We start from the raw sequence: 19781 nt of genomic DNA, 5'->3' as shown, positions 1-19781 counted from the left end.
CTTCTTCTGATACTCCTCTTTTAAATTACTCTCTACTTCTTGAGCAGTTTTCACAGGCTGGACGAAGTTCTCAGCTGCTGAAAACACTCGAGCAATTAGTTCTTCCTTTCTTCCACTTATCCTTAAATTTCTAACTCTCAAGTAGTTCTTCAACTCTTCGACAGACATTTTTGATATTAAATCGTAATCCATGTTTGTTTTAAATGTTTTAAAAAGTTGGTAAATAATTTGATAGCTATAGCGCGATGTTTATTATGGAGTCATGTACTGGACAAAAGTCACGCTATAGAGTGTCGTGTTGCGTAGTAGAGTGTCGAGGTTCAATATAGATCCCAAGGTCGCGAGGCGTAGTATAGGTGGACGCGAGGCGTAATAGTGAGACGCGTATGTAATAATAGAGAGACGCGAGGCGTAATAGAAGGACGCGAGGCGTAATAGAGAGACGCAAGGCGTAATAGAGAGACGCGAGGCGTAATAGAAGGACGCGAGGCGTAATAGAGAGACGCGAGGCGTAATAGAGAGACGCGAGGCGTAATAGAAGGACGCGAGGCGTAATAGAAATACGTGTAAAGTCGGAGCGTAATAAGATGTGTGATGGGAGGATCCGTGTCAGAGAAAGAACTACGCTTACATACATCTTCACTTTTTTCTTGTCATGAATACTTTAAAAGGAAAAAATGAAAAAAAAAGATTCCATACTTGGTGTACAAGGGCTACTAGTTCATCATAACCTCTCGTGTATATTATATGCCTATTAGAGGGGAGTTATGATAAGCAGAATAACAACCTCGATCAGGGCATAATACAACTTTTCGACGTTGGGACGGGGAAACAAAAAAGAGCGCGCTCTATAATTAGGCACGGGAAGAACTTATTAAATGACTACTGCTGTGGCTATTTTTTCGCGTGGTTAGAAGAACTGAAGGAGCTTTATTTTACCTAAGCATAATATCTAGTACGTATATAGTGAACAAAATGTTTGAATTTCTTCTTTGTAATGTATCTAATGTAACTAATGTCAAGTTAAGCAATTCAATCAAAAGTTCTGTGAGTGAACTAATAGTGGTGTTCATAACAATGTACTTTCTACGACCTGAACAGTTCGAAGAAACACTTCGATACCGAAGTTATCGCAATTTGCCATTGGATCGTTAGATCTACAAAATTCCAGGTATAAGTCATTACTTTGAAATGGATGATTTATCTCGGGAACCACAATAGCATCGTCACGGGTTTCGATATAATGACTCGGTACACTCCAATCTATACCATATGAATCGCAGTCATCGACAATATCATCTTCTGACGGTCTCCTTTGCAACAACAAACCTCTTTCCCATAATTGAAGAGGAGAAAGGTTTCTCTCTGTTCGGATAGGATGGTGATCATAGCCCAGGATAAATCTTTGAAAATGTGCATTTATTCTTGGAATAAAAACATAATGAAGGCAAAACAAATGCAACTCATTCGATATATCCAAGGCTCCTATCTCTTCCAAGTAAGTGAATATGTTGTGGTATATGTATGTGCAGCCGTGGAATAGATCTCTCCAGAACCTCTCTATCCTTTGGTTATGGCAACTTTTCCCAGCGATAAAGCTACCACGATTACTTCCTCGTCTTGATATCATAAACCAAGCAACGTCTACATTTTCCACCCCATGATCTCCTCTTACACGCGACGGCAAGCCAAAATTTTGTACTGCGGTCAGAAATAAATCGAGTACTACAGTAGCCTTGTTACTTGATCCGCACGACAGAAACATTAGACGCCTAGAATACCCATCTATGCCGCCATGAATGACTATCGACCATCTTATCAATTTGTGATTGCCGTCTATATGCCACAATGACCTTGGCGCTGCAACACAACACTATATTTTCTTCTTCGAACTACATTGCCACAGTTAGGAAAATCTGAAATAATTTTTTTGACATGTTCATCAAGTTCCTCGTCACCAATCATAGTGTGCGATTTAGGTTCAATATCAAACTCTTTAAATCTTCTTTGAATAGTTTTTGCACTTACTCCGAACATTTCAGCTATTGCCGTCTGCGAAAAATTCAACCTCACTAAAGTTTTTAGAGTTTCCTCAGGTATATCGAAAGAAGGCCTGCCTATCTTGTGCCGTACAGTTTCCGCGTTACTAGTTTTGTTCACTGATTGAATTATCACTGATGCTTGATGAATACTACTCAGTACATTTTCGGTTATAACATCTGGATACTCTAAAGCTGCTCTAGAGCAGAAGCTGTAAAGTTCATCAAGTCTATAGACAGGATAATCCAAATCTGCTGTATTCGCGTCAACAAAGGATGACAATAACGACTGGATTAGTTTCAATGTATCAACAACAGAATTCTTAATAAAATCAGCTGGACTCAATTGTTGTATATTCATGTTATATTCTGAAAAATAAAAGTACTGCATAAGTACACGAAATGTCAACAAAACCACTTGTTTGTTTAATCATACAATAAATCCTAAAAATGCCAGACGAAATTCCATCTTTTCTTGGTGGTATCAACACCAATGGTCGGTTTATTCCACCACTCTCAGCCCTCAGAAGTTCAATGCCACCACTCTGTGATGATAATTTTGGATAAGCTTTTGTTAACTCTTCCAGAAGCATAGCATGTGTTCCAGTTTTGGAAGGAAAAACAACTTTTTCAATTCCGAGACCAACTTGGTTTAGCTCCATTAATTCACGTGTATTAGGTGAAACTGATGTATCTTTGTAGCTCAGTGCACAGAATTTATGGGTCCATGTGTCCTTAATGAAGTTATTAGAGAGACGTGGTTTCTTTGCTTGTGGGCGATATCGGCTACCACCAGCATTCAACGCTGGAAATTGCTTACTGAAACAGAACAAGAATTAAAATAAAAATCTGTCTCAAACATAATAATCTTTCTACTCAGTGTATACAGAAAAAAATTAAAGTTGAACAAAATCAAAAAAATGAAAAATGTTATAAAAAGGTACAAAGGCACGAAAAAATTCAATAGTCACAATCAGCATAATGCCTGTGAGCAGTACTCCTGGAGAGATGATTATTGAAACTTATCGAAAAGATACAAAGGAGGCAATGATCATGCTGGGAGCAGAAATTCACAACTCTTAAAAATATCAACCTACTTGAAATCTTGTAGAATTCTCTGATGTTGTGGACTTGGATGTAAGTTTGGACTTGGATGTGAGTTTGGACTCTGGAAGATGTTCTGATTTGGATTATTTTGAGTACTTGTTGTTGATGATGACAGACCATCCAATGCATTATTCAGTCTGTCTATAGCGTCTTTCACTTTCTGCATGCTGAATCAATTTTTAATTCCTAAAACATCACATACAATTTAGCTTGAAAGTTTTGAAAATTACAACCATGCCGATAAATATTCACGATAGTAAGACAAAAATTTAAAAATGTCTTAAGAATATCCTTAAAGGAAAATCGAATAAGAACATTGTACATATTTGCTGCATTATTTAAAATTCTTGAAAATGGGTGCAGTGTCACTTGAAGAAAACCAAAACTTGAGAAATTTGCCATCATTACAATACACCTGTTGACAGTGTTGTTGTACACATGCATATGCACCGCACAGTTCCATTTAACTACCAGTCGTAGTCCTACGTTCTGTTTTATAAGCTGCCCTGTTTACCTATCAAAACATTGTAATCACATGGTGATACAAAACACAATATTAATACAAAAACAGCACATTGCTTATAACAGAATAGCATGCAAGCAGTGTAATAACATTTTTCGGCTTATCGGCACCCTCCTCGTTGCAGGGGGAGGGGGGTTGATTGGTGGTGTATACAAGGGAAGGAAAAAAGGAAGTAAAAGTTGCTAGGGCAAATAATATAATCCATTATTTATAGCAATAGTATAGCTAGCCCATTACAAATTTTAATGAGAAAATATATATGAGGAGGGGGGGGGGGTGCCAGCTATACCTGTGTTGACAAATGTCGTCGTTGCCCTACATTGCTTCCCTTCACTACTACACATACTTATGAATTAGCAACTTCTCACAATTTATCAGAATATAACTATAATACAGCAGAAATTAAAAAAACAGGAGAGAAAAAATCAGAGAGAACGGTCAGCCCAGCTGCTACAAAAACTTACTTTTTCTTTCGTGTTTTGTCTTGATTAATTTGCCAGTCAATTGAAAAAATTCGAAATTTATTCACGGGTAACCAAGGCAAATGGCGCGAAAGTACGCGTCCCCTCTTCCTACACGCCGCGTCGCCCTTGTTTGCGCGTCTTTCCATCACGCAACGCGTCCTTCTGTTACGCATCGCGTCCTTCTATTACGCCTCGCATCTCTCTATTATTACATACGCGTCTCACTATTACGCCTCGCGACTCTCTATTTCGCCTCGCGTCCACCTATACTACGCCTCGCGACCTTGGGATCTATATTGCACCTCGACACTCTACTACGCAACACGACACTCTATAGCGTGACTTTTGTCCAGTACATGACTCCATACGGGAGTCTCGGTACCATTTGGGGGTGCCGCTAAGATTCAGTACACTTGAGAAAACGAAGTATAAACTATGGAGTCATGTACTGGACAAAAGTCACGCTATAAAGTGTCGTGTTGCGTAGTAGAGTGTCGAGGTGCAATATAGATCCCAAGGTCGCGAGGCGTAGTATAGGTGGACGCGAGGCGAAATAGAGAGTCGCGAGGCGTAATAGTGAGACGCGTATGTAATAATAGAGAGATGCGAGGCGTAATAGAAGGACGCGATGCGTAACAGAAGGACGCGTTGCGTGATGGAAAGACGCGCAAACAAGGGCGACGCGGCGTGTAGGAAGAGGGGACGCGTACTTTCGCGCCATTTGCCTTGGTTACCCGTGAATAAATTTCGAATTTTTTCAATTGACTGGCAAATTAATCAAGACAAAACACGAAAGAAAAAGTAAGTTTTTGTAGCAGCTGGGCTGACCGTTCTCTCTGATTTTTTCTCTCCTGTTTTTTTAATTTCTGCTGTATTATAGTTATATTCTGATAAATTGTGAGAAGTTGCTAATTCATAAGTATGTGTAGTAGTGAAGGGAAGCAATGTAGGGCAACGACGACATTTGTCAACACAGGTATAGCTGGCACCCCCCCCCCCTCCTCATATATATTTTCTCATTAAAATTTGTAATGGGCTAGCTATACTATTGCTATAAATAATGGATTATATTATTTGCCCTAGCAACTTTTACTTCCTTTTTTCCTTCCCTTGTATACACCACCAATCAACCCCCCTCCCCCTGCAACGAGGAGGGTGCCGATAAGCCGAAAAATGTTATTACACTGCTTGCATGCTATTCTGTTATAAGCAATGTGCTGTTTTTGTATTAATATTGTGTTTTGTATCACCATGTGATTACAATGTTTTGATAGGTAAACAGGGCAGCTTATAAAACAGAACGTAGGACTACGACTGGTAGTTAAATGGAACTGTGCGGTGCATATGCATGTGTACAACAACACTGTCAACAGGTGTATTGTAATGATGGCAAATTTCTCAAGTTTTGGTTTTCTTCAAGTGACACTGCACCCATTTTCAAGAATTTTAAATAATGCAGCAAATATGTACAATGTTCTTATTCGATTTTCCTTTAAGGATATTCTTAAGACATTTTTAAATTTTTGTCTTACTATCGTGAATATTTATCGGCATGGTTGTAATTTTCAAAACTTTCAAGCTAAATTGTATGTGATGTTTTAGGAATTAAAAATTGATTCAGCATGCAGAAAGTGAAAGACGCTATAGACAGACTGAATAATGCATTGGATGGTCTGTCATCATCAACAACAAGTACTCAAAATAATCCAAATCAGAACATCTTCCAGAGTCCAAACTCACATCCAAGTCCAAACTTACATCCAAGTCCACAACATCAGAGAATTCTACAAGATTTCAAGTAGGTTGATATTTTTAAGAGTTGTGAATTTCTGCTCCCAGCATGATCATTGCCTCCTTTGTATCTTTTCGATAAGTTTCAATAATCATCTCTCCAGGAGTACTGCTCACAGGCATTATGCTGATTGTGACTATTGAATTTTTTCGTGCCTTTGTACCTTTTTATAACATTTTTCATTTTTTTGATTTTGTTCAACTTTAATTTTTTTCTGTATACACTGAGTAGAAAGATTATTATGTTTGAGACAGATTTTTATTTTAATTCTTGTTCTGTTTCAGTAAGCAATTTCCAGCGTTGAATGCTGGTGGTAGCCGATATCGCCCACAAGCAAAGAAACCACGTCTCTCTAATAACTTCATTAAGGACACATGGACCCATAAATTCTGTGCACTGAGCTACAAAGATACATCAGTTTCACCTAATACACGTGAATTAATGGAGCTAAACCAAGTTGGTCTCGGAATTGAAAAAGTTGTTTTTCCTTCCAAAACTGGAACACATGCTATGCTTCTGGAAGAGTTAACAAAAGCTTATCCAAAATTATCATCACAGAGTGGTGGCATTGAACTTCTGAGGGCTGAGAGTGGTGGAATAAACCGACCATTGGTGTTGATACCACCAAGAAAAGATGGAATTTCGTCTGGCATTTTTAGGATTTATTGTATGATTAAACAAACAAGTGGTTTTGTTGACATTTCGTGTACTTATGCAGTACTTTTATTTTTCAGAATATAACATGAATATACAACAATTGAGTCCAGCTGATTTTATTAAGAATTCTGTTGTTGATACATTGAAACTAATCCAGTCGTTATTGTCATCCTTTGTTGACGCGAATACAGCAGATTTGGATTATCCTGTCTATAGACTTGATGAACTTTACAGCTTCTGCTCTAGAGCAGCTTTAGAGTATCCAGATGTTATAACCGAAAATGTACTGAGTAGTATTCATCAAGCATCAGTGATAATTCAATCAGTGAACAAAACTAGTAACGCGGAAACTGTACGGCACAAGATAGGCAGGCCTTCTTTCGATATACCTGAGGAAACTCTAAAAACTTTAGTGAGGTTGAATTTTTCGCAGACGGCAATAGCTGAAATGTTCGGAGTAAGTGCAAAAACTATTCAAAGAAGATTTAAAGAGTTTGATATTGAACCTAAATCGCACACTATGATTGGTGACGAGGAACTTGATGAACATGTCAAAAAAATTATTTCAGATTTTCCTAACTGTGGCAATGTAGTTCGAAGAAGAAAATATAGTGTTGCAGCGCCAAGGTCATTGTGGCATATAGACGGCAATCACAAATTGATAAGATGGTCGATAGTCATTCATGGCGGCATAGATGGGTATTCTAGGCGTCTAATGTTTCTGTCGTGCGGATCAAGTAACAAGGCTACTGTAGTACTCGATTTATTTCTGACCGCAGTACAAAATTTTGGCTTGCCGTCGCGTGTAAGAGGAGATCATGGGGTGGAAAATGTAGACGTTGCTTGGTTTATGATATCAAGACGAGGAAGTAATCGTGGTAGCTTTATCGCTGGGAAAAGTTGCCATAACCAAAGGATAGAGAGGTTCTGGAGAGATCTATTCCACGGCTGCACATACATATACCACAACATATTCACTTACTTGGAAGAGATAGGAGCCTTGGATATATCGAATGAGTTGCATTTGTTTTGCCTTCATTATGTTTTTATTCCAAGAATAAATGCACATTTTCAAAGATTTATCCTGGGCTATGATCACCATCCTATCCGAACAGAGAGAAACCTTTCTCCTCTTCAATTATGGGAAAGAGGTTTGTTGTTGCAAAGGAGACCGTCAGAAGATGATATTGTCGATGACTGCGATTCATATGGTATAGATTGGAGTGTACCGAGTCATTATATCGAAACCCGTGACGATGCTATTGTGGTTCCCGAGATAAATCATCCATTTCAAAGTAATGACTTATACCTGGAATTTTGTAGATCTAACGATCCAATGGCAAATTGCGATAACTTCGGTATCGAAGTGTTTCTTCGAACTGTTCAGGTCGTAGAAAGTACATTGTTATGAACACCACTATTAGTTCACTCACAGAACTTTTGATTGAATTGCTTAACTTGACATTAGTTACATTAGATACATTACAAAGAAGAAATTCAAACATTTTGTTCACTATATACGTACTAGATATTATGCTTAGGTAAAATAAAGCTCCTTCAGTTCTTCTAACCACGCGAAAAAATAGCCACAGCAGTAGTCATTTAATAAGTTCTTCCCGTGCCTAATTATAGAGCGCGCTCTTTTTTGTTTCCCCGTCCCAACGTCGAAAAGTTGTATTATGCCCTGATCGAGGTTGTTATTCTGCTTATCATAACTCCCCTCTAATAGGCATATAATATACACGAGAGGTTATGATGAACTAGTAGCCCTTGTACACCAAGTATGGAATCTTTTTTTTTCATTTTTTCCTTTTAAAGTATTCATGACAAGAAAAAAGTGAAGATGTATGTAAGCGTAGTTCTTTCTCTGACACGGATCCTCCCATCACACATCTTATTACGCTCCGACTTTACACGTATTTCTATTACGCCTCGCGTCCTTCTATTACGCCTCGCGTCTCTCTATTACGCCTCGCGTCTCTCTATTACGCCTCGCGTCCTTCTATTACGCCTCGCGTCTCTCTATTACGCCTTGCGTCTCTCTATTACGCCTCGCGTCCTTCTATTACGCCTCGCGTCTCTCTATTATTACATACGCGTCTCACTATTACGCCTCGCGTCCACCTATACTACGCCTCGCGACCTTGGGATCTATATTGAACCTCGACACTCTACTACGCAACACGACACTCTATAGCGTGACTTTTGTCCAGTACATGACTCCATAGTGAAGGGAAGCAATGTAGGGCAACGACGACATTTGTCAACACAGGTATAGCTGGCACCCCCCCCCCTCCTCATATATATTTTCTCATTAAAATTTGTAATGGGCTAGCTATACTATTGCTATAAATAATGGATTATATTATTTGCCCTAGCAACTTTTACTTCCTTTTTTCCTTCCCTTGTATACACCACCAATCAACCCCCCTCCCCCTGCAACGAGGAGGGTGCCGATAAGCCGAAAAATGTTATTACACTGCTTGCATGCTATTCTGTTATAAGCAATGTGCTGTTTTTGTATTAATATTGTGTTTTGTATCACCATGTGATTACAATGTTTTGATAGGTAAACAGGGCAGCTTATAAAACAGAACGTAGGACTACGACTGGTAGTTAAATGGAACTGTGCGGTGCATATGCATGTGTACAACAACACTGTCAACAGGTGTATTGTAATGATGGCAAATTTCTCAAGTTTTGGTTTTCTTCAAGTGACACTGCACCCATTTTCAAGAATTTTAAATAATGCAGCAAATATGTACAATGTTCTTATTCGATTTTCCTTTAAGGATATTCTTAAGACATTTTTAAATTTTTGTCTTACTATCGTGAATATTTATCGGCATGGTTGTAATTTTCAAAACTTTCAAGCTAAATTGTATGTGATGTTTTAGGAATTAAAAATTGATTCAGCATGCAGAAAGTGAAAGACGCTATAGACAGACTGAATAATGCATTGGATGGTCTGTCATCATCAACAACAAGTACTCAAAATAATCCAAATCAGAACATCTTCCAGAGTCCAAACTCACATCCAAGTCCAAACTTACATCCAAGTCCACAACATCAGAGAATTCTACAAGATTTCAAGTAGGTTGATATTTTTAAGAGTTGTGAATTTCTGCTCCCAGCATGATCATTGCCTCCTTTGTATCTTTTCGATAAGTTTCAATAATCATCTCTCCAGGAGTACTGCTCACAGGCATTATGCTGATTGTGACTATTGAATTTTTTCGTGCCTTTGTACCTTTTTATAACATTTTTCATTTTTTTGATTTTGTTCAACTTTAATTTTTTTCTGTATACACTGAGTAGAAAGATTATTATGTTTGAGACAGATTTTTATTTTAATTCTTGTTCTGTTTCAGTAAGCAATTTCCAGCGTTGAATGCTGGTGGTAGCCGATATCGCCCACAAGCAAAGAAACCACGTCTCTCTAATAACTTCATTAAGGACACATGGACCCATAAATTCTGTGCACTGAGCTACAAAGATACATCAGTTTCACCTAATACACGTGAATTAATGGAGCTAAACCAAGTTGGTCTCGGAATTGAAAAAGTTGTTTTTCCTTCCAAAACTGGAACACATGCTATGCTTCTGGAAGAGTTAACAAAAGCTTATCCAAAATTATCATCACAGAGTGGTGGCATTGAACTTCTGAGGGCTGAGAGTGGTGGAATAAACCGACCATTGGTGTTGATACCACCAAGAAAAGATGGAATTTCGTCTGGCATTTTTAGGATTTATTGTATGATTAAACAAACAAGTGGTTTTGTTGACATTTCGTGTACTTATGCAGTACTTTTATTTTTCAGAATATAACATGAATATACAACAATTGAGTCCAGTTGATTTTATTAAGAATTCTGTTGTTGATACATTGAAACTAATCCAGTCGTTATTGTCATCCTTTGTTGACGCGAATACAGCAGATTTGGATTATCCTGTCTATAGACTTGATGAACTTTACAGCTTCTGCTCTAGAGCAGCTTTAGAGTATCCAGATGTTATAACCGAAAATGTACTGAGTAGTATTCATCAAGCATCAGTGATAATTCAATCAGTGAACAAAACTAGTAACGCGGAAACTGTACGGCACAAGATAGGCAGGCCTTCTTTCGATATACCTGAGGAAACTCTAAAAACTTTAGTGAGGTTGAATTTTTCGCAGACGGCAATAGCTGAAATGTTCGGAGTAAGTGCAAAAACTATTCAAAGAAGATTTAAAGAGTTTGATATTGAACCTAAATCGCACACTATGATTGGTGACGAGGAACTTGATGAACATGTCAAAAAAATTATTTCAGATTTTCCTAACTGTGGCAATGTAGTTCGAAGAAGAAAATATAGTGTTGCAGCGCCAAGGTCATTGTGGCATATAGACGGCAATCACAAATTGATAAGATGGTCGATAGTCATTCATGGCGGCATAGATGGGTATTCTAGGCGTCTAATGTTTCTGTCGTGCGGATCAAGTAACAAGGCTACTGTAGTACTCGATTTATTTCTGACCGCAGTACAAAATTTTGGCTTGCCGTCGCGTGTAAGAGGAGATCATGGGGTGGAAAATGTAGACGTTGCTTGGTTTATGATATCAAGACGAGGAAGTAATCGTGGTAGCTTTATCGCTGGGAAAAGTTGCCATAACCAAAGGATAGAGAGGTTCTGGAGAGATCTATTCCACGGCTGCACATACATATACCACAACATATTCACTTACTTGGAAGAGATAGGAGCCTTGGATATATCGAATGAGTTGCATTTGTTTTGCCTTCATTATGTTTTTATTCCAAGAATAAATGCACATTTTCAAAGATTTATCCTGGGCTATGATCACCATCCTATCCGAACAGAGAGAAACCTTTCTCCTCTTCAATTATGGGAAAGAGGTTTGTTGTTGCAAAGGAGACCGTCAGAAGATGATATTGTCGATGACTGCGATTCATATGGTATAGATTGGAGTGTACCGAGTCATTATATCGAAACCCGTGACGATGCTATTGTGGTTCCCGAGATAAATCATCCATTTCAAAGTAATGACTTATACCTGGAATTTTGTAGATCTAACGATCCAATGGCAAATTGCGATAACTTCGGTATCGAAGTGTTTCTTCGAACTGTTCAGGTCGTAGAAAGTACATTGTTATGAACACCACTATTAGTTCACTCACAGAACTTTTGATTGAATTGCTTAACTTGACATTAGTTACATTAGATACATTACAAAGAAGAAATTCAAACATTTTGTTCACTATATACGTACTAGATATTATGCTTAGGTAAAATAAAGCTCCTTCAGTTCTTCTAACCACGCGAAAAAATAGCCACAGCAGTAGTCATTTAATAAGTTCTTCCCGTGCCTAATTATAGAGCGCGCTCTTTTTTGTTTCCCCGTCCCAACGTCGAAAAGTTGTATTATGCCCTGATCGAGGTTGTTATTCTGCTTATCATAACTCCCCTCTAATAGGCATATAATATACACGAGAGGTTATGATGAACTAGTAGCCCTTGTACACCAAGTATGGAATCTTTTTTTTTCATTTTTTCCTTTTAAAGTATTCATGACAAGAAAAAAGTGAAGATGTATGTAAGCGTAGTTCTTTCTCTGACACGGATCCTCCCATCACACATCTTATTACGCTCCGACTTTACACGTATTTCTATTACGCCTCGCGTCCTTCTATTACGCCTCGCGTCTCTCTATTACGCCTCGCGTCTCTCTATTACGCCTCGCGTCCTTCTATTACGCCTCGCGTCTCTCTATTACGCCTTGCGTCTCTCTATTACGCCTCGCGTCCTTCTATTACGCCTCGCGTCTCTCTATTATTACATACGCGTCTCACTATTACGCCTCGCGTCCACCTATACTACGCCTCGCGACCTTGGGATCTATATTGAACCTCGACACTCTACTACGCAACACGACACTCTATAGCGTGACTTTTGTCCAGTACATGACTCCATAGTGAAGGGAAGCAATGTAGGGCAACGACGACATTTGTCAACACAGGTATAGCTGGCACCCCCCCCCCTCCTCATATATATTTTCTCATTAAAATTTGTAATGGGCTAGCTATACTATTGCTATAAATAATGGATTATATTATTTGCCCTAGCAACTTTTACTTCCTTTTTTCCTTCCCTTGTATACACCACCAATCAACCCCCCTCCCCCTGCAACGAGGAGGGTGCCGATAAGCCGAAAAATGTTATTACACTGCTTGCATGCTATTCTGTTATAAGCAATGTGCTGTTTTTGTATTAATATTGTGTTTTGTATCACCATGTGATTACAATGTTTTGATAGGTAAACAGGGCAGCTTATAAAACAGAACGTAGGACTACGACTGGTAGTTAAATGGAACTGTGCGGTGCATATGCATGTGTACAACAACACTGTCAACAGGTGTATTGTAATGATGGCAAATTTCTCAAGTTTTGGTTTTCTTCAAGTGACACTGCACCCATTTTCAAGAATTTTAAATAATGCAGCAAATATGTACAATGTTCTTATTCGATTTTCCTTTAAGGATATTCTTAAGACATTTTTAAATTTTTGTCTTACTATCGTGAATATTTATCGGCATGGTTGTAATTTTCAAAACTTTCAAGCTAAATTGTATGTGATGTTTTAGGAATTAAAAATTGATTCAGCATGCAGAAAGTGAAAGACGCTATAGACAGACTGAATAATGCATTGGATGGTCTGTCATCATCAACAACAAGTACTCAAAATAATCCAAATCAGAACATCTTCCAGAGTCCAAACTCACATCCAAGTCCAAACTTACATCCAAGTCCACAACATCAGAGAATTCTACAAGATTTCAAGTAGGTTGATATTTTTAAGAGTTGTGAATTTCTGCTCCCAGCATGATCATTGCCTCCTTTGTATCTTTTCGATAAGTTTCAATAATCATCTCTCCAGGAGTACTGCTCACAGGCATTATGCTGATTGTGACTATTGAATTTTTTCGTGCCTTTGTACCTTTTTATAACATTTTTCATTTTTTTGATTTTGTTCAACTTTAATTTTTTTCTGTATACACTGAGTAGAAAGATTATTATGTTTGAGACAGATTTTTATTTTAATTCTTGTTCTGTTTCAGTAAGCAATTTCCAGCGTTGAATGCTGGTGGTAGCCGATATCGCCCACAAGCAAAGAAACCACGTCTCTCTAATAACTTCATTAAGGACACATGGACCCATAAATTCTGTGCACTGAGCTACAAAGATACATCAGTTTCACCTAATACACGTGAATTAATGGAGCTAAACCAAGTTGGTCTCGGAATTGAAAAAGTTGTTTTTCCTTCCAAAACTGGAACACATGCTATGCTTCTGGAAGAGTTAACAAAAGCTTATCCAAAATTATCATCACAGAGTGGTGGCATTGAACTTCTGAGGGCTGAGAGTGGTGGAATAAACCGACCATTGGTGTTGATACCACCAAGAAAAGATGGAATTTCGTCTGGCATTTTTAGGATTTATTGTATGATTAAACAAACAAGTGGTTTTGTTGACATTTCGTGTACTTATGCAGTACTTTTATTTTTCAGAATATAACATGAATATACAACAATTGAGTCCAGTTGATTTTATTAAGAATTCTGTTGTTGATACATTGAAACTAATCCAGTCGTTATTGTCATCCTTTGTTGACGCGAATACAGCAGATTTGGATTATCCTGTCTATAGACTTGATGAACTTTACAGCTTCTGCTCTAGAGCAGCTTTAGAGTATCCAGATGTTATAACCGAAAATGTACTGAGTAGTATTCATCAAGCATCAGTGATAATTCAATCAGTGAACAAAACTAGTAACGCGGAAACTGTACGGCACAAGATAGGCAGGCCTTCTTTCGATATACCTGAGGAAACTCTAAAAACTTTAGTGAGGTTGAATTTTTCGCAGACGGCAATAGCTGAAATGTTCGGAGTAAGTGCAAAAACTATTCAAAGAAGATTTAAAGAGTTTGATATTGAACCTAAATCGCACACTATGATTGGTGACGAGGAACTTGATGAACATGTCAAAAAAATTATTTCAGATTTTCCTAACTGTGGCAATGTAGTTCGAAGAAGAAAATATAGTGTTGCAGCGCCAAGGTCATTGTGGCATATAGACGGCAATCACAAATTGATAAGATGGTCGATAGTCATTCATGGCGGCATAGATGGGTATTCTAGGCGTCTAATGTTTCTGTCGTGCGGATCAAGTAACAAGGCTACTGTAGTACTCGATTTATTTCTGACCGCAGTACAAAATTTTGGCTTGCCGTCGCGTGTAAGAGGAGATCATGGGGTGGAAAATGTAGACGTTGCTTGGTTTATGATATCAAGACGAGGAAGTAATCGTGGTAGCTTTATCGCTGGGAAAAGTTGCCATAACCAAAGGATAGAGAGGTTCTGGAGAGATCTATTCCACGGCTGCACATACATATACCACAACATATTCACTTACTTGGAAGAGATAGGAGCCTTGGATATATCGAATGAGTTGCATTTGTTTTGCCTTCATTATGTTTTTATTCCAAGAATAAATGCACATTTTCAAAGATTTATCCTGGGCTATGATCACCATCCTATCCGAACAGAGAGAAACCTTTCTCCTCTTCAATTATGGGAAAGAGGTTTGTTGTTGCAAAGGAGACCGTCAGAAGATGATATTGTCGATGACTGCGATTCATATGGTATAGATTGGAGTGTACCGAGTCATTATATCGAAACCCGTGACGATGCTATTGTGGTTCCCGAGATAAATCATCCATTTCAAAGTAATGACTTATACCTGGAATTTTGTAGATCTAACGATCCAATGGCAAATTGCGATAACTTCGGTATCGAAGTGTTTCTTCGAACTGTTCAGGTCGTAGAAAGTACATTGTTATGAACACCACTATTAGTTCACTCACAGAACTTTTGATTGAATTGCTTAACTTGACATTAGTTACATTAGATACATTACAAAGAAGAAATTCAAACATTTTGTTCACTATATACGTACTAGATATTATGCTTAGGTAAAATAAAGCTCCTTCAGTTCTTCTAACCACGCGAAAAAATAGCCACAGCAGTAGTCATTTAATAAGTTCTTCCCGTGCCTAATTATAGAGCGCGCTCTTTTTTGTTTCCCCGTCCCAACGTCGAAAAGTTGTATTATGCCCTGATCGAGGTTGTTATTCTGCTTATCATAACTCCCCTCTAATAGGCATATAATATACACGAGAGGTTATGATGAACTAGTAGCCCTTGTACACCAAGTATGGAATCTTTTTTTTTCATTTTTTCCTTTTAAAGTATTCATGACAAGAAAAAAGTGAAGATGTATGTAAGCGTAGTTCTTTCTCTGACACGGATCCTCCCATCACACATCTTATTACGCTCCGACTTTACACGTATTTCTATTACGCCTCGCGTCCTTCTATTACGCCTCGCGTCTCTCTATTACGCCTCGCGTCTCTCTATTACGCCTCGCGTCCTTCTATTACGCCTCGCGTCTCTCTATTACGCCTTGCGTCTCTCTATTACGCCTCGCGTCCTTCTATTACGCCTCGCGTCTCTCTATTATTACATACGCGTCTCACTATTACGCCTCGCGTCCACCTATACTACGCCTCGCGACCTTGGGATCTATATTGAACCTCGACACTCTACTACGCAACACGACACTCTATAGCGTGACTTTTGTCCAGTACATGACTCCATACTCCCGGCCGGGATTACGTAATCGCATAATGTTAAATAGGTGTATTGTCAATGATACTGTTCGTGTTCGTTTTAGTTCTTCTTTATTTATTTATTGGGAAATATTTCTATCTTTTCCGTGATATTTCTGTTTTTACAGTGGAAATTAGGCCTAATTGTATGGACCGGTTAACTTTTTTTTCCCCAAATTTTGTAATGTACTAATTTTTAAAATAGCTATTCTATTTGGTATCCTAGAAAAATTTTGGTTAGGAGGATGTATGACAAAAACAAACAAGTGAAAGTAAAATAATCTGTCGTACAAATTAGTCGGTCGCTGAAAGCGGCAATCAGGGGGGTACAAACGAATGGGAAACAATATAAATAGATCGACAAAAACATTAAGTCAGTAATATACAAGCAAGTGAACAGTAGGGTAAGTTGATTGTAGAAAACGACAAGTCAACAAAGGTACAGGAGAGTGTGCGGCAAAAAAGGTTGATAGTCTGAAATGATAATAATGAAATAATATGTCAGCTGTGCAAAGTGTTCCTTAAAATGTTTAAAAAAGAAGTGTATTCATGTATACATGTCTGACCGAAAAGATTCACCTGTCGCCAGATAATCAACGCGTCAAGAAATCTTCTATTTCTCTGATAAGTTGTTAAGATAACTTGAGTTCTTACAATCAGGACATTAATGTGAATATTTATACAATTCAAAGTCTTTTTCTTAAGATAGCATAAGTTAAAAAGGAATATTTTTACTCACATGGTTGTAATCATTTTAAGTGCACAATGGTCAGAAGCATTTCTGTTCCTCCAGTTCTGTTCCGCGAAAGTGTGCCCCCGAAACACCCAGCAGACCCCGATAAGGTCCGTAAAATTGTACTCTGGTTGTTTTTCGACATTCCCAGAAATTTTATAACACGATCTGGTGTAATCAAATCCACCAAAACAAAACCATCTGCTGCAGAAAAGGAAGGTGTGATCTGTTAGGGATACTGATATGAATGTTATACCATACTGCTTTTTACATGTTTGTTATAGAAAAGCCATTTAAAAAGTACGTTCGTTCCCAGGGGAAGACGGAATCATGTAATAACGAACAAAAACGATACTGATGTGTAAATATATAGCTAGCTAGCTAGCTTAGCTAAAGCCAAAAGCTGGGAGCTACGTTCACTATTAAAAAAGAATTTTTTATTTGATCGTTTGTTTACAGCTACGTGATCTTGTATTGATTAATTTTGGCAACTAAAAAGTGTTAAAAAAATGGCTAGCTAGCTAGGTAGCTAGCTATAGCTTAGCTAGTCTTAGCACCCAGAGCATGTGTATTATGTGATTATCTAAACAAAAAGCTCTCATTACAATTTGGCAAATCCACTCGCTATACAACTTTAAGGTTTCAGATATAAGCCATCCCTTAAAACAACTTTGCAAAAATACTGATGAGGGTAGGTATTATTTGTGCAGGATCAAGCAAAAAAGGAATTAGCAGAAACGTCCTAGTTGCATGATACACATCCCAATTATTTATTTTTCTGAATATTTATACAGGATAGCCACTTCAATGTTGGAAACTCTGTTATCGATGTGGGTCCTGTGTTCAAAATGTATAAATTAAGCATACACCGGCAATAAACGCAATTGTTATACATGCCCGCTCTGTGGACCATCCACAGATCTTGTGGCACTGTAGATTAGTGGTTATAGCTCTCGCACTCTGTGCGGGAGACCGGGGTTCGATTCCTCTTGACGGCGATTCAACATGGGCGAGTGAATGTTACCATAGCCCCGGGTTAACCCAAGCCATGTGAGGGAAATTGGGAAGATGGCACACTGTGTGGGTCGTTGGATGTTGCCGGGAGTTGTCTAGTAGAGCGCGGGCTCTAATTGGGTCTGCGTAGCTCAAAATGAGCATTAAATACTCTAGGACTCTCCATCTACGCCATGGCCCCTCCTGGAAATAATAGACAGGGTATATCCCTCGATATTTATGAGGCTAGCCATGTAAAATATGCACATCTATCTATCTTGTGGCTGCGAAGCGCACTCCATAACCACAGGACTATGCGAAATGATGTGTTTTTTTCTAAATCTTATTTTATGATTAAAATGGTTGTAATACTTGACGACTTGTCTCAGATGTAGCTAGCTAATGACTGCGACATATTGCCATTCTTATTTTTCTAATCTTTGTAAAGCAAATTAAAACTTACCTCCCGAGAAGAATAAATTTGACGTGAATCGACTCATAACATCTTCAGAAAAAACAATTTAAAGTTTATTTTGTTAAAATCACTACAGTATTCAAGAAACCAGACAATGTTTACCTCATCTTCTTAAGCCTTCACCTCACTTGTTTGCCATTTTGCAAGTGAGCACAGTATAATATGTGCCTGGCGTCACTTGTTAGAATCTCATATTCAGACCCCTGGGATGAGAAGCGAAACTTTGCGCCTAGGATTTGATTTGTAAAATAAAGTTCCACATGTTTGATGAATAACGGCGAATCCTTGTTTAAAATAATATGGCTTCTTGCGCACTACCCAGTTGTCTTAACACGTTGACTGCCAACTACGAGTATACTCGAGGCGTCACTTATTTGCCAACTACGAGTATACTCGTACTTTTAGCATATGATTTCAAATGATATCAAATTGAAACTGATTGGCCTATTCTAGTCACGTGAATCTTATTTTTCTAAGTAAAGGAAAGGTTTGTTTTTAAATGTTGGCCATGTGTTTACTTTTTTTTGGGTGAATGATTTTGGACTTTGCGGGAAAATATAGCTGTAATCTAGACGAATGAATATCTCATATCTTTCCACTAAAATGACATATAAAGTAATTATTATACATATATGTTATAAAAAGATATGATATAAAAAATCGTAAAATCCTCACCTTTTTTACTCATTCTACCAAGTGCAAGCCAAATAAAAACCAAGGTATTTTTGTTCTGACAGCTTTAAATTATCAAAGAAAACTCTAAAATAGACTGCAATGCAAGAGTTTCCTTAAAAATTGTTCAAAAATGCTGCAATATATCAGCTTCTTGGAAAACAGTTACTACGAGTATACTTGATGTTCGACACTGGACAAAAAAAATCTTTCTGCAATGCCGAACTACGGGTATGCTCGTAGTGGTTTTGTTTAAACCATGACTTTCAGTATGGAATACGCTCAAAAAATAGGTAGTTTTGAAATATAGCTTTGGCAAATAGCATGCATATGCTAAAAATAGTACCGGCATGAGTTGCCACCACGGCTTTTTTTGCCTTTTTTTGCATTTTAATTTGAGTTCTTTGATTTTAAAACTGAGTTTGAAAGAAAAAACAAAAAGAAGAAGGTTAGAAGATTTTTTCATTTTTATCGTCATTCATCGAACTCATACGCTATTACCTAATTCAAATACATGTTTTTACGACGACAGGTAAGACATTCAGTGCGCGCAAGCTAGTAGCCGGTTCCCTTCCATTAATTTTTCCAAGTAAACCAATCA

At 38.0% G+C, this 19781-nt stretch overlaps 3 protein-coding genes and 1 long non-coding RNA gene across 4 annotated transcripts; 3 read left to right on the top strand and 1 right to left on the bottom strand.

Annotated features, from left to right (window-relative positions):
- Positions 1-628: 628 nt before the first annotated feature.
- LOC130613305 (uncharacterized) lies at positions 629-8430 on the top strand. Its single transcript, XR_008975644.1, has 2 exons — positions 629-764; positions 8332-8430. It is a non-coding gene; the product is annotated as an uncharacterized LOC130613305 (long non-coding RNA).
- On the bottom strand, positions 633-4482 carry LOC130613304 (uncharacterized). Its single transcript, XM_057434654.1, has 2 exons — positions 3137-4482; positions 633-2858 (listed from the first exon to the last, which is right to left on the bottom strand). Exons 1-2 carry the CDS (start codon positions 3310-3312, stop codon positions 2402-2404), a joined length of 633 nt encoding a protein of 210 aa, XP_057290637.1. The 5' UTR covers positions 3313-4482; the 3' UTR covers positions 633-2401.
- A 482-nt stretch (positions 8431-8912) lies between the features above and the next one.
- LOC130613302 (uncharacterized) lies at positions 8913-12442 on the top strand. Its single transcript, XM_057434652.1, has 2 exons — positions 8913-9675; positions 9954-12442. Exon 2 carries the CDS (start codon positions 10382-10384, stop codon positions 11735-11737), a length of 1356 nt encoding a protein of 451 aa, XP_057290635.1. The 5' UTR covers positions 8913-9675; positions 9954-10381; the 3' UTR covers positions 11738-12442.
- A 166-nt stretch (positions 12443-12608) lies between these two features.
- On the top strand, positions 12609-16186 carry LOC130613303 (uncharacterized). The gene is made up of 2 exons (XM_057434653.1): positions 12609-13419; positions 13698-16186. Exon 2 carries the CDS (start codon positions 14126-14128, stop codon positions 15479-15481), a length of 1356 nt encoding a protein of 451 aa, XP_057290636.1. The 5' UTR covers positions 12609-13419; positions 13698-14125; the 3' UTR covers positions 15482-16186.
- The last annotated feature ends 3595 nt before the right edge of the window (positions 16187-19781 follow it).

Source organism: Hydractinia symbiolongicarpus, chromosome 10, assembly GCF_029227915.1.
Source record: "Hydractinia symbiolongicarpus strain clone_291-10 chromosome 10, HSymV2.1, whole genome shotgun sequence".
Taxonomy (NCBI): domain Eukaryota; kingdom Metazoa; phylum Cnidaria; class Hydrozoa; order Anthoathecata; family Hydractiniidae; genus Hydractinia; species Hydractinia symbiolongicarpus.
The sequence above is the reverse complement of the archived record's forward strand: the minus strand, read 5'-3'. Positions and strand labels throughout refer to the sequence as shown.